The sequence below is a fragment of the Epinephelus fuscoguttatus genome, linkage group LG21 (assembly GCF_011397635.1).
Source record: "Epinephelus fuscoguttatus linkage group LG21, E.fuscoguttatus.final_Chr_v1".
In the NCBI taxonomy this organism is placed as follows: Eukaryota; Metazoa; Chordata; class Actinopteri; order Perciformes; family Serranidae; genus Epinephelus; species Epinephelus fuscoguttatus.
The window spans coordinates 34129291-34143986 of record NC_064772.1 but is presented as its reverse complement, the minus strand read 5'-3'; the positions used below and the strand labels follow the sequence as shown (position 1 = coordinate 34143986).

General features: G+C 42.4%; 1 protein-coding gene across 10 annotated transcripts in view; it reads right to left on the bottom strand.

The window, feature by feature from the left end:
• LOC125881951 (microtubule-associated protein 4) overlaps positions 1-14696 on the bottom strand; it is a 171974-nt gene that overhangs the window by 128420 nt on the left and 28858 nt on the right. For all 10 annotated transcript variants that reach the window (XM_049565443.1, XM_049565435.1, XM_049565442.1 and 7 more), the window contains exon 2: positions 258-446. In XM_049565443.1, coding sequence (XP_049421400.1) covers positions 258-444 — 187 coding nt within the window. In that variant the 5' untranslated portion in view covers positions 445-446. The remainder of the gene's footprint in view (positions 1-257; positions 447-14696) is intronic.

Genomic DNA, 14696 nt, shown 5'->3' with positions numbered 1-14696 from the left:
AGTGACTGGTTATAGACAGCAGGTTTACTCCCTCTCTGTCTGGTATACCGTCAGAAATATCCATATTTTCTGCCAATAAAATTGACTGCTTCTCATAATCTGTGGTAACAGAAGAACCCCGTCCTCTCAACACTGAACTGGTATCATCTTGCATAGTCAGCACTCGCCAGCATCCTCACTCTCTCATTACCATACGTATTCATGATTAATAATGTCTTCACTACCCATGCTCCACTGGCCTCCATCACATGTCTCACCTGCCCTGGGGTCGTCGTTGTCCAGCAGGGGCACGTAGTCTGTCTTTCCAACCGTCTCCCCGACCTGATCGTCGAAAGCCTCCGCCTCCAACTGAGCCACAAAGTCCTTCTCCACCAGGCTCTCCGGTCCCTGCTGGGGAACGCTGTCCGTCAGCGCGTCGCTCAGACTCAGGTCTAACTCCGCCATGGCTGCACACAAACACAGACACAGGAATAAAAAGAAAGAAGAGTGAATATATCATCACCTGTTGAATGATGCTGCCCAGCTCTAAACAAATCTATAATAACTCTCAACATGGGAGAAGAAAATAAAGAACAATTCATATGATTTGGAGTTGTTCAGCAACAAAATCAGACATGCAAACCTCCACCCTGAATCAAAGTGGCATCAGAGTGGATCATAGAGTTAGTGATGGCCAAATGAAGCCTCATGAAGCATTTTCTTTATTCTATGAGCCCACTAGATGGCGCTATTTGTTCAACAAAAGGTTGAAAGCACACTCAATTGCCATTCTTTGAGCCTCTGATCAAGAGAAATGAGAATTCAGAAGGTGTATAGTTGTATTTCTCTACCTAATACGAAAAAGAGATGTGAGAATATTACTTTTCTTAACATTTTGTGAGTTTGTGTTGTGTAACTTCTAAGTTGAAAACCTAAGAGCGCTTGCCAGTCAGGGTGGGGGTTGGGTTGGGTGTAGTGCTGCACACTCATACCGTCATATACTGTATACACTGATGAAATTTCAGGGAGATATGAAGGTATGAAAATTTACAAACTGCCCAGGCCTAGTCTGAACTATATGCTGAAATATAGCCATGGAAAAAATAACACTGAAACAATGGTCATATGTAACCTAGAATACATCTAAAGCCCCGTTTCCACCAAACACTTTAGGTACAGTACCTTTGGAACTAACAGTAACCCTTCAGACATGGTACCTAGTCCCTCGGTCTGTCAAGTGTTTACACCACAGACAGTCCTCTTTCATGTGGGCGGGGTTGTTGTCACTCTGTACGTCGTCCTTTATCAATCTGCACCTTATTTATTGTCAACAGAACAAGGCTGCATGACCACATTTCCCAGAGCAAGAGTGACCGTCCGCTACTGACCAATCAACGGACTGCAGAGTTCACAGCTCCACCTTTTAGTACCAGATCTGTGTGCTAGGTACCCCAACGGAGGGGGGACCAAACACGGGGACGGAATGGAACGGTTCCACCGGTACCATTCAAAACTTTTCACCAAGGAAACCACAAAAAGCAGACTGAACTGAACTGAACTGAACTGAACTGAACTGAACCGTACTGCGCAGTGGAAACAGGGCTTAAAACAACCTTCACTTTTCAACGAAATATAGCTAGTGATGGCCAGATGAAGCCCCATGAAGCATTTTATTTTTTTCTGAGCCCAACAAAAGGTTGAAAGCACAATGAATTGCCATTCTTTGAGCCTCTCTGTTTAAACCATGAAAGCCATCTAGTGAGCTCAGAAAATAAAGAAAATCTTTCATGAGGCTTCATTTGGCCATCACTAAATATAGCCCACTTCAAACCTTAACCCGAGACACTGTTTTGACTTCCAAATAGCCTATATCATGCTTCTTGATGTCTGGTTCCCATTTCAAAAGCACGAAAAGTTTGACAGTTTTGAGATGCAGAATGTTTCCCTACTTTGGCAAAGTTGACAGAAGGGGAAGGAGACAGAGACCGAAGCTGAAATGGAGAGATAAGGATGAAAGAAACAGAAGTAAAGCTGAGTGAAGGAGGAAAAAAAATGAGTGAGAGAGGAGGAGAGATGGAAATGAAGAGGAGAAGTGGTTACAGGAAGTGAAAGGGCAAAAACAATTTTAACCCAAGCCCCATAAAATGACAACAGGATATCAAAATTACAGCCGGTTGCATCACAGTGCAGACAGGAAGTCTTAAATCTGACAAGCACGGAAACCAAAATGACTAAATCTGATGTGAACTGAACTGAACTGGAATCAAACTCGCCTCTGGAGCTGTAAAACCAAAGGAGCTGGATCCAAACCCTGTGAGCAACACACTCAATGTTAACCAGCTGCAAGGCCTGATCTTGACCTCTGACCTCTCTGGAGGGAACCTAGACACCATCACTGATTATAACCTACATGTAATGCCACTTTCTACCACAAGGAGGCAGGGTTTCATCTGTGGGAAAGAAATGCATGACTTGGTTCAACACAGAAGCACAATCTGTACCTAAACATGGACCCAGGCACGCAAACAGATCCAAGCAGTCATCAGCTCATCTGGGAGTTCAGCTGACCAATGGCCACCAGGGGAATCTGCCGAGTCATGTTGTGTCATCTTCCAACTATAATGCCAGATTATCTTCAGTGCCAGCAGCGGCCAGCCTCCCTCTGCTCGCCGTGTTTATCTGTCTCATCTCCATCTTTACAATTCTCCTTTTAATCATCTACAGCATCAACACGCCAACTCTCGCTGCTTTCTTTGTATTGTTGAAGCAACAGGTTAGGGGTTCAAGGTCTTGCTCAAGGACGATGCAAGAGAAGTTACTTACTGCAAAATGAATCCTGAGACCTTGGAGTTATTTGTTTTCTTCCTGACTGGCTGCTCTGCCAAACACACTCAGATCAACACATAAACAGCCCCTCCTTTCCTTAACTGCAGCAGTGTACATGAACCTGTCTGATGTCAGTATATTACACACATTCATTAAAGCTATTAGCGTCTGCAAACATTACAAGAGATGTTTTTAAGTTTGGGGATCTTTTCTGAGCTCAGTCAGCTTCCTCAAAGAGATGCAGACCAAAAGTAACTCCACAGCCCCATCTGCTGGATTATTTATTCATTACCACAAAGAGAACAGATAAAGGTACACTGCATTATATGTGTAATTATAGTCAGAGGCTGTCTGTTATGGTTTCTGCACGGACTCTTAGTTTAAGTTTCATAGGAATCTGGATTCTGAAGGAATGAAGTTGCATTTTGGACAGCAGTGTGCTCGGAAAAGACCCGTCACGCCCCAGTGCACAGAGCCAGATCCATAATGGTTTTATCAGTTTGGTGTGGACGAACTTGACTGGCCTACACAGAGCCCAGGCCTCAACCCAGTCCACCTGAACTGGTCTCCCTGCCTGGACCCTCACTACCCAGTGTTGTTGCACCGTGTCTTGTTGCACCATGTCTGCGTAACACTTCCAAAGTCAAATGGTTTTAGAAATGGAGCATCTTAAGGACCTGTACACATGCAGTGTTTCATGCACCCGTAAATTCATTGTTTTCTATGTAGATGTGCAGAAGGCATGCTTAAAAGCGAAAGCCCCCTGCACCCTGAGCTAAACAAAGTTGAAGTTTTAGAACGCAGCGATATGCACTGCATGCAATGTGACAAGGTACAACCAATCACTGCCAGTTGATACCTTCTTTTTCTTCTGTAAATGTCAGGGAAGGTTGATCATTTAAGTGCTTTCCATCTGTCCCATGGACAACATTTTAAACCTAATACACACTTAAAAAACTTGGAAGAAGGTCAGCTCCAAACTCCGGACTTCTGGTAAGCAGGCTGTGATATGGTGCTGATTATGGTTGTCCAGCAACTTCAGACTAGGGATGTTCCTGGCGACTGATTTCCCTGTCAACTTACCGAAAATCTGAAGACTAGTCAACTGGTCTAAAAAAGGAAAACACTCAGAAAACAGTCAAAATTTCGTACAATTTATTGGTAAGTATTTGGAAGATTGTCCCAAAAAGCTCATCCCTACTTCAGACGCAACCTGCCTCCGGGCACCTGAGAGTTGGTACAGGAGTAGCACCCAACGCCCAACGTCGTGTTTTCCAGGCGGTTAAAGATGCGGCATGTGTCCCAGCCCTACAGCAGCCTGCTTCAGCAGCCAAATTTCTAGTATAGTTTCTCAAATTTTGTTGTTCATGCATTTTTTGTGTGTGTGAAAACATGTTTGCAGCCTATTCATCATCAGTGTGGAGACAGATTTCATTACCATACACAGGACAACTTACCACCACTTCCTGTACGGTGTATATGAGCAGAAGTGAAACTGTAGAATTTCTTGTCCTTCACAGACTGTTGAAAAGAGACATCAACAATCCAGAAAAAACTAGTTTTGCTCCTTGAATATTCAAGGCAAAGTCAATAACTAATGAAGGAATCATCAAATATTAAGTTCACGTCAACATGTCAAAAAATGCAGGAACTCATATAAAAAAATAGTTTCAGATTCCTGAGAGACATGAGCTACTCTGTCACACGGACAGCCAGTCAGTAATTTAATCAGTCAGCGAATCAAACGTAAAATCCTAACAAAGGCTGACAAACTCCACATATAGTGAACAATAGGTGGTTTCTGAGGCAAGAAGCCAAGGACATAAATAAACTATACATGGGTGTACTCATTACACGCCTGACTGCCAGTGTATCAGCAGTTTAAATGAGCCCCCGGTGCTGAGACCAGGGCGTGTCGCAGGAAGACGGCTGCCTACTGCCTCGACCACAAAGCCATGCTGGTCAGAAACACTGCCCCACTTTCCATATTTAACCCCACATCATCTGTGTGTGTGTGTGTGTGTTTGGTATACAGTATGTCATCTGTACCAGCTGCAGAGTCAGCTGGGTGACCCATGCCACCCAGTCTACCAACTGATATGATTTAAACGCAGGATGAGACCCATCGCAGACATTTGAAAACTAAGCTTGAGGAGCTTGTTAGTTCCCTTAAGCTTCTATTTACACAGTGGGTCCCGACATGGCCACAGGAGCAGAACCTTTTCATTAGGCTGGGTCCTACATTTGGATCCCAGGATGAGAAAGTCAGAAATTCAGAGGCTTTTTGACCCCAGCGAGGTGCCGTAGTACAAGCCCAGCTCCTGTTGTTCACCTCCAGTTTGGTGTGGCCACTCGGAAATAATCTGGATTCAACAAAGGAAGGAAATCCATGGAAGAGGCGGTTTCTATTGTGTTGTGTGCTATTATATGCTTGGGTGTGTGAATGTGTGTGTGTGTGTTAGTCATGTGTATTTGTGTGTGTGTTCCAGACTAACTTTTTCCACTTGTAGCACTGTTGCTCCCTGCTGAAAATGCTAGGAGCAGCACTTGAAATGACATGCAACGCAACACATTCATATTTTTCCATCTTAATAAATGACAATTTACAGAAAAAGCAATGTGCTGTTTTACTTTAAAGGAAAAGACTCTTAGCTGCTTAGCTCTGAAGCTTGCTGGAGGTCACTGAGAAAACAGCTGAACTTATCAATGTTCACATCTCGAGTATTTAGAAATGTAGCTATTTTAAGGAGCACAAATGTGAGACTTTAATTTTGACATTTATCAAAATGTGATACAGTAAAAATGTTGGGCTTTGAGTGCGTATGTAGTTGTCCTGCACTGAAATTTGATCGTCAAGATTTTTTCAAGCAACCTAATATCAAAGCATAAAATAAACTCCGTCACAATTTACCATAAAGGTCAGAATACAGGTGCACTTCAATTTTAGCCGCAGCTGGTTTGACACAGATCGCACTATCGGGACACTACAAAGTCCCTTCTTCATGCCACCTTTGCATCTTTACACAGAACTAAACAACAGCAGCATTGTGCCACTCCAATGTGATTTTAAACAACATGCCAGCATTGCGGGTGAGACCGTCATCCTCTGGTGTGACATATAACATACGAATCGTCAGAACTTTCTAAACAATAATAATGGCAATCTGTTATATGGCAGCTGATCTTGTCCTCTGGAGGAGACCAGACCTCACTGCTTTCCCAATTTGCGGATATTTTCAGACGCTGTTCTTCGTCTTCGTTCTTCGTTGGAATTGACCCCTTGGCTGCTCTGACAAGGACACAGCCTCTGTACATGGGGGTGCCTGCTCTAACAGGTGAGCTAGCGGGCACCCCCTTTTTAAATTTTTCATGGTGGGTCGCAAACATAACAAACTGTCAAAACATGACACGCGTGCCACCCATGATCCCGCAATCATACCTTTTATACAAGACAGCGATGCGGCATAATTGCATGATATTCCCACCTTGAACAGACAGTGTAAAAGGGGCTTTAGGGGGACAATAACCAGTTTGTTTGCATTTTCTCCCAATGTTTCTCCTTACTTTCTATCACTGAAATAACAGAATTTGTCAACTGTACTTCTGTGGCCTTTAACACCACCCATCCCTTGAGGGTCGCGGGAAGGCTGGAGCCTATCCCAGCTGACACTGGGTGAGGGGCAGGGTTCACCCTGGACAGGTCGCCAGACTATCACAGGGCTGACACATAGAGACAGACAACCATTCACACTCACATTCACACCTACGGACAATTTAGAGTCACCAATTAACCTGCATGTCTTTGGACTATAGGAGGAAGCTGGAGCACCTGGAGGAAACCCACGCTGACACAGGGAGAACATGCAAACTCCGCACAGAAGGGCTCCCTCCTGGGATCAAACCAGGAACCCTTCAGTAGTGACGGCCAAATGAAGCCTCATGAAGCATTTCCTTTATTTTATGAGCCCACTAAATGGTGCTTATTCAGTGAATCTTTCAACCTTTTCTTGAACAAAAAGCACCATCTAGTGGGCTCAGAAAATAAAGACAATGCTTCATGAGGCTTCATTTGGCCATCACTACCCTTCAGCACCAGAAAACACAAGTTTTGGACAAATTGGAAACACTAATCAGGGTATGAAATTAACAAAATATTTTGGGGGCAATTTTGGCCCCCACGGTCTAAATATTGGGGGCATTTTCAAAATGTTTGGGGGCCATCAAAAAATTGTAATTATGTTCTAACAATAAGCACATGAGAAGCAAAACCAACTAAGATAGTGTCTTCACTCTTCAGTAGAAACGACTATAAATGAAACAAATAATGGGTTACATAAAGTTATGGTTGCAAAATATCACTCAGATTTCCTATAATTCAATCAGTTTAAATATGATGATTTAAGCATTAATCTACTGATAGCAGTACTAATGTTTCACCACATTACAGTTACTTTCACTGTTAAAAAGGCCAAATTACTATAAATTCCTTAGACGCAATCCTGGAAGTAAGTTAATTTAAAATTTAACATTCATTCTACCTTAATTTTTCATTAATTTGTCATTGTGTCGACACAGATCACCCAAGAAATGGTTAATTTATACTTATGGTACAGCAAAGCCCCCTCCCCTTCTCTGTCAGATTACTCTCACATAATCAGTGCAATCTTGTTGATTATGTCTGGAAAATGAGTTGTAGACGTGACGGTAAATTAATTTAATGAAAATAAAATTATACTTTAATGTCAGATTGTAATACTGTTAAAAATATAAATACATATAGTTGTCTTGAAAACTTGGGGGCAATTTTGGCCCCCGGAACATGTCTTTTGGGGGCATTCTTGGATAAATTGCGGGCCAAATGGCCCATGGCCCTTGCTAATTTCTGACACTGACACTAATTGCTTTACACCAATCTGAAATCTTGCAACTAATAAAGGGTATTCTTTTGTTGAAAATCACTGAATATAAAAAACAATAAGCCCAATAACCTGTGTATGTGTACAGGATAGGCAGAGGTAGGTGGTACAGGTGTGGTATTAATATGGTAGAGTGAGTATCTGAGAGAACTGTAAATCTAAAGGAAAGTGAAAGAGACAGATGGAGAGAAATGAGAGGTCTGTGTGGGGTTTCCCATAAGCTTCACTTTGGCAGGACACCAACACAGCTCCTATAGTGGCTGTCAGGGTGATGTATGACATAACACAGATGGTCTAATCCCAAAAATCACTCTGCATTTTCTCCTCCACATGTTCCTTTAAAATATGATAACACAATATAATGTCGTACTTGATTAATCCCCAAGAAGACCGTGATTAAGGAACCTTGGAGCTTGTGCAGTGTCATGCTTCAGCGGTGAGGATCCTCTCTGAACTGCTGCGGTCATGTCTGAAAAACTCGGCATGACTTTTATCTGATCTCCACTTCCTTGGATAAACACTGCACAACAATCGGGTTGTTTGGGGTTAACGATAAGATCTTTACTACTCATGAATCATTAACCCTTTATCATTTCTCAGCCATGTCTCCAAGAGGAAACAAACTGCTACTTCATTCAAATACAGCTGGTGAGAATCGAAGGGGTCAACCTGATCTGCTTCACTCCAGCTGCAGGTTTGAAACCAGATCCAGGCCAGCTGCTGGGATATCCAGTGTGCTCCAAACTCTGCCTCCGAGCAAGGCACTGCAGCCTCAACTGCTCCCGGCAACTATAATTATCCCAGAGATGTGAAAAGACAAATGCCTCTTCCCTGGTGTAACACGGCTAAAAAAGTCGGAGAAAACAAGAGTGTGAGATCACTTCCCTGAAGTGCTGCACGGTCATCGTCATGCTCGAAATTATAATCTCGTGCTGCTGCGAGGCTGCGACGGACCGGTCTGATGTTAGAGCAGTAGATTTTAACAAAAGCAGACAGGACAACTGAAAATTGGCAGTTTCAATGTCAATATCAGCTCGCTGCCAACTACACTAACTCTGTTACTCCAAGGGTTTGGGAGGTGCAGTGTAGTGTTCACTGTCCAGGGACAATGTGGCTGTAAAACAACTGCAGGGTGGTTTAGGAGGCCTCACCCTATATTACTACTATGTGGAGCGCTGCTTACGAGAGGTCACATGGACAGAGCGCTGCGGGAAACACTGACCTCACTGGAGTCTGGTGGTAAATGAAGTCACCCACCGGACAATGAGTTAGATCCATACGGCAGAGAGGTTGGCTTTAAAATGAACAGGGGAGGGAGTCATAATGTGTACAGGACACAAGAGAATCTGACCAGTGTATAAGTTTGAAATATTTCCATTCAAGATGTGGTAAACCAATATCATTATTTAAAGGGGACTTATTATGCTCATTTTCAGCTTCATACTTTATTTGGGTTTCTGCTAGAACATGTTTACATGGATTAATGGTCAAAAAGTTTTAGCGCCTGTCTCTTTAAGAACAGCAACTGAAAAAGCCCAGTCTGCTCTGATTGGTCAGCATTTCCAGGTCCTCAGCGCTTTGGTCTTGGCTGCCAACTCTACCATCGAAAATCACCAATAAAAGCTTCCTGACCAAAATCTTTACAAGACCTGTTGCAGCAGGAATACGATCCAGAATCAGGGAGGACACCCGGGCTGCAAACAACATCAGCCACCATGATTACAGGCTCCCCTGACGTTAGCATGTAGCTACATGTAGCGATGTACTTGTATCCAGGGAATGCCTGTGTATAGCGACACTTTCTACCATTAATCACCAATAAAAACATCAAAACCAAGACTTAATGTTTCCCTGACGTTAGCATGTAGCTACATGTAGCAGTGTAGGCTACATTATGTAAGCAGATCGCCATATAAAGACATCCTTCACAAGCTGAAGCCAGTGGTAGTTCAACTTTCCAAAGAAAAATGCAAGTATTTTTGGTTACAGCCCCTAAAATGTGAAGATTTGCTGATTTTCTATAAAGATTGTATAAAATAATGGATGCAGCCACTGTAACGTTAGCCACTAGTTTGTGGACTCCTGTTTTGAAGCCTAGAGTCTGGCATTTCGGCTGTTGCCATCTTGTTTTTTTTAAAGCCAGAAGCGATCATATTTAGACGAGAGGGCCATAGCGTCCACGCCGTTAATTATGCATAACTTTAAGCCTTAATGAAAAGTAAATATGTAAATGAGTGAGTACAGACCCTTTTACTGTCAGTACATAGTATGAGGTTTTTTAGTGGGCGGGGCTTAGCTAGAGGCAAAACAATTCTCCACAGACATTAGCTAGTGCAAGCTAGCAAGTTCTGTTGGCTTGTTTTAGACAATGGAGGAAGATTATGTGAGTGGTGCATTCAAAATGCAAGTGCTGCACATGTGAGCATTTTTGATGATGACCTCCGTCCAGTCCTTTGGTCTTATCACATTTAACCATAGTTGTCTTTGTTTTTGTTGACGGGCAGTGGCGGCTGGTTTTGAGCCATGACTCCTTCTATTCTGGCTCCCAATAACACAACAAGACAAACACATTTTAAGACTCCTGTGTAGTCTACAGCCCTGTGGGGGAGGGGCAGGTTTTGCCTCCAGTTAATAAAATAATGTCATTGTGACGTCGGCCCTACAAGGGTCTGAAAAAATGTATTCCCCGCACAGTAGTCATGAATGGTGAATGTAGCTATAGAGAACCAAACTTTTTTTTTTTTTTTTTTTTTTTGCCCAGGCTGTAAACATGTTTATATCTTCTGGAAACTTGGGCATTTTAACATGAGGGTCTATAAGGATTGACATCCATCTTGAGCCAGCCTCAAATGGCCATAATAGGAACTGCAGCTTTTGGCACTTGTTCACTGGCTTCATTTTTCAGCTGGTTGTGGCTTTGATTTCTTTATTATGCACAATATGATAGCAAAATGAAAATCATTTGGCTTGGGTTGGAAAAAAATAGTTCAAAGACATCACACTGCATTATGAGTTTGTGAAGGACATGTTTCTCAGAGATGAAATATCATCTAGCCAGGCTGTAAACGAGCCAAAAGTTAAGCTAGTTTATCAAATCCTTTTTTTTTTTTTGGAGGAGGGAACAGGATGTCGGGTGTATTAATTTAAAAATTAATTGTTTTGACGCGCCAGGCATGAACCAGGAAGTCAAAATTATGGAAAAACACCCACACTGTAACAAATTCGAAAACTGAAAAGATCCTTCTGTATCATCACAATGCTGAAGTGATGACTTCTGTACCTCTGCCTGCTTCAGACTGCATGTGGGGATGTTTCAACATCATGCAGCTGTGACCCTCACTGAATATGTAATGCAGCCATTATAGATTCCTCTGAAAAATGAGAGAGGAAACAACTTTTCTCACATCCTGCCAAATCTGTGACGCCAAACAGTGAATGATTAAACCAAAGAAAGTGAAAACTAACAGGAGAGTTTCTTGCTGATATGTTGAAATACTTTGTGGAATTTAAGGGCAGATGTAAAGAGAAAATGAATGAATGAATGGATTTAAACCATCCTCCATGTTATCTGTCACTGCTCACAATGAGATATTAAAGCTTTACAAAGCGGTGCTCAGAGCTGATGTTATGGGTGTAACGTGTATTAAAGTCGACAGTCTCAACATGGTCTGGAAAAACGAAGTGTTGAGCGGCCTGAGCCTGCAGTCACTGTGTGGAAAGCTCACCTATGATGTCACTTTCTAAGAGAGGTGGGACGTTTCCTCTAAATGCAGCCTTACTCAGTTACCCAGTGTGTGTGTGTGTGTGTGTGTGTGTGTGAATGAGTGTGTGTAGAGGATAGAACGAGAGCTGGCTCATACTGCAGCTTGACTGAGTTTATGACTCTGTGGTCGACCGGCTTCCTCTTATCACCGTCACATCCACAGAGACGTCTAATAATAATCATCATCACAGTATTTACTGAAGTGAATTACATAATCTGGATTCATTGTCATTGTGCAAGTGTCCACTTTGTGACTTTATACAGACACATACTGTTCATCTGTCGTTGATTATAATGTTAAAGAGAGTACACTGTATGTATTTCCTATTAGTGTGTGTGTGTGTGTGTGTGTGTGTGTGTGTACTTGAGACCATTTCCTCTTTTTTTCTGCAGCCACACTTCAGCTTTTTGTTCCAGCTGATAAACAGAGACAGCTGACAGGGGACTTTTAGCCCGTGCTCAGTTTCTGTCTCCCTCTCTCGCTCTCATTCACACACACACACACACACTGGACCTGTTCATATTCAATTACAAACTGGAGCTTATTGTCTCTGAGGCTGCATTCACACAAAATCCGGCGTTGCAGCGATTACCCGGAGGGCTGTGCAGTGGTGTGGGAGTGTCACTTAAATGGTGCAATTGAGGGGGAGTGGAGGGTGGAGAGAAATCTCCCGATCGCAGCAGCTAAGTGTTTATGTTAGTTTAGTTTGTTTGTGTTGGCTTCAATAATCTGTAGAATTCCTTCAGATTATCTTGACTGTATCTGTGCTGCCACAAAAGACGTGTGTGCACACAAATAAAGGGAGTGCTCTCCTTTGTAGGACAGTACACACAAGCTGTTACACCAGTGTCGTTCTTTTACTCATAAAAATTAGAAACAGACTGAATCACTTGTTGCGTTGCAGCGCTATCATTGCAAAGAATTTAAAAAATACGCTAGCCTCCAAAAAGCTTCAGTGGAGACGGTCCCTGACAGTTAGATGGACCAGAGCCCTGATGATGACCTTATTAAAAGAAGCCTATTTACATTTTACGTCACTTTAACACAAAAAAAATATCTTTTATATTTAGAATTAAAGGAAAGTGAAATATTTGGTATCACATTACAACAGCCTATTGAATGAGATAAGAGACATTATGGTGTTTAAAACAAATGTGCAGTTAACACATCTGCTTTTAGAAGACTAAGGATGAATACAAATTTTACAGGTATACTTTACAGTTAAAATCATATAATTTAAAAAAATAGGCCAATGTGGTTATTGTCGTATAATCTTACTATAAACTGGACTTCCTGTTGTAATGATGTAATAATGAACATTTTCCATAATTTTGTGACATTTTACAGACAAAATGATGAATGAGTTAATTACGAAAATAACTGACGGACTAATCATTGTTAAATAATTGTAAACTGCATCCCTAACCTTGAGCTAGTTTAGCTAGCAGGATAAACCCAGTCTCACTTCGAAGTCGTTGATATCCAGCGCTTAATCAGTGTGTCAGACAAAAAGTCGTCATTTCAAGTGGCCTTTCGCCAATATTGTTTAACACCGCCTGGCAGCGTCAGAGGGAATTGGGCGGGACAACAACAAAAGTTAAGGCAGTGGAAGTCCGAGTAGGGCGGGCAGGAGGGACAGTGGATGGGTCTAACAAACACTGACTTTCACCCAGGAAGCCGATGTTCGCTTCCTGTGAGATTGTAAAGCCTGTTATTTCTTTCCTAAACCCAACCACGTGCGTATGATGGCTAAACGTAACCATGTGTGTTTGTTTTTGAAGGGAAATCTTCAGTGTTGTAACGAAGTAGTGCTTTTATTTTGAAAGAGACTGTATGCAAACTGTGCATTTCCTGTGAAAACTGGAAGTGTATGTTGAAAAGACAATCCATATAAACAGGCAGAACTTAACATTGCATCCCAGAACGTCAACAACCAACACACCCAGGGTACCTTGCACGTCGTATGTCAGCGTTGAAAGTCCATCACCAAACGTCGATATGTGACGAGGTCGGAGTGAGAATGTGTTGTCGCTTGATATTATTGTCCCTGAAAACCTCTCCATGACTCTGCTACAGACAGAACTGGCTCAACACAGCACTAGAAGACACGGCAATTCTGATTCAAGACTCCATCAAACCCCTTCAGTCCTCAGTATATTCCAGGGACCTCCTAACATCCTGCTTCGACCAGTTCAGGACGCTCTGTTCTGATGTGCTTCAGAACAACCAGTGTATCTTAGTCTAACTCAGCTAAACTGCCCTACTCAGCTCGTAGCTCGTCCATGCAAGTTGTTTGTCCTATCTTAGAATATTCATGGAGTCACCTCCTTGCTTCTGCTGCAGCTCACTCTGTAAACCTCTGGGTCACACCCTGCCTTCTTCATCAACACACACACACCTGAGGGGATCTCCTTCAAAGACATGCAGTGCCTCTGTCTGTGTGTTGTGTGAGAGGGAGAGACTATAAGTAGCTGAGATACTTCTAGGAAAAGTGCCAATACTCACATGAACACACACTCACACACAGCATGACCCTCCCTCAGTTAGTTTACATGAAAGCAGAAGGGAGTGCGGGGGGGCGCGGAACTCTGTTATCTGATACCTGTTCACACCCTGTAAATCACAACTCAAAGTACACCCACAGGGCAATCCTCCACCCTGTCATGTCGAGATGTCGTATCATAAAGACTCCTCAACAGACGTTCTTGTGTAAACTGTTCAAGTTACTGGACTATTTAGACTGAGAGCAAATACAATATAAGTTAAAGCATCACAAAGATAAAATTCGTTCATCAAATTTTAGGATAGGTATCCGGTTATATGACTGATAATGCCAACAAACAACACAATGGTAAATCGGACTGCAGCATGTGAGACCTGTGCTATGAATGTGAATGTGTCTCCCTGGGTGAGTGAGTGAGGCTTCACTATAACTCGCCGCATTCACAGACAAACACTTGTCTTTATCTGGACATATTTCCAAACAAATACAACATGCTAATGTTTTTAGCACAAGCCTATGGCATTTTACATTGTATAAATTAGCCTAGCGGCTAGCAGATTTTTCCTCTACTCATATAAAACCAGGAACAACAGCAACATTTAACAAAGGTAACATTACATAATTTGGCTCCATTACAACTCACAAGGTTCACTGACAAAACAACTGTCTTATACCAAACACGTTTTCCCCACAAATACAACATGCTAA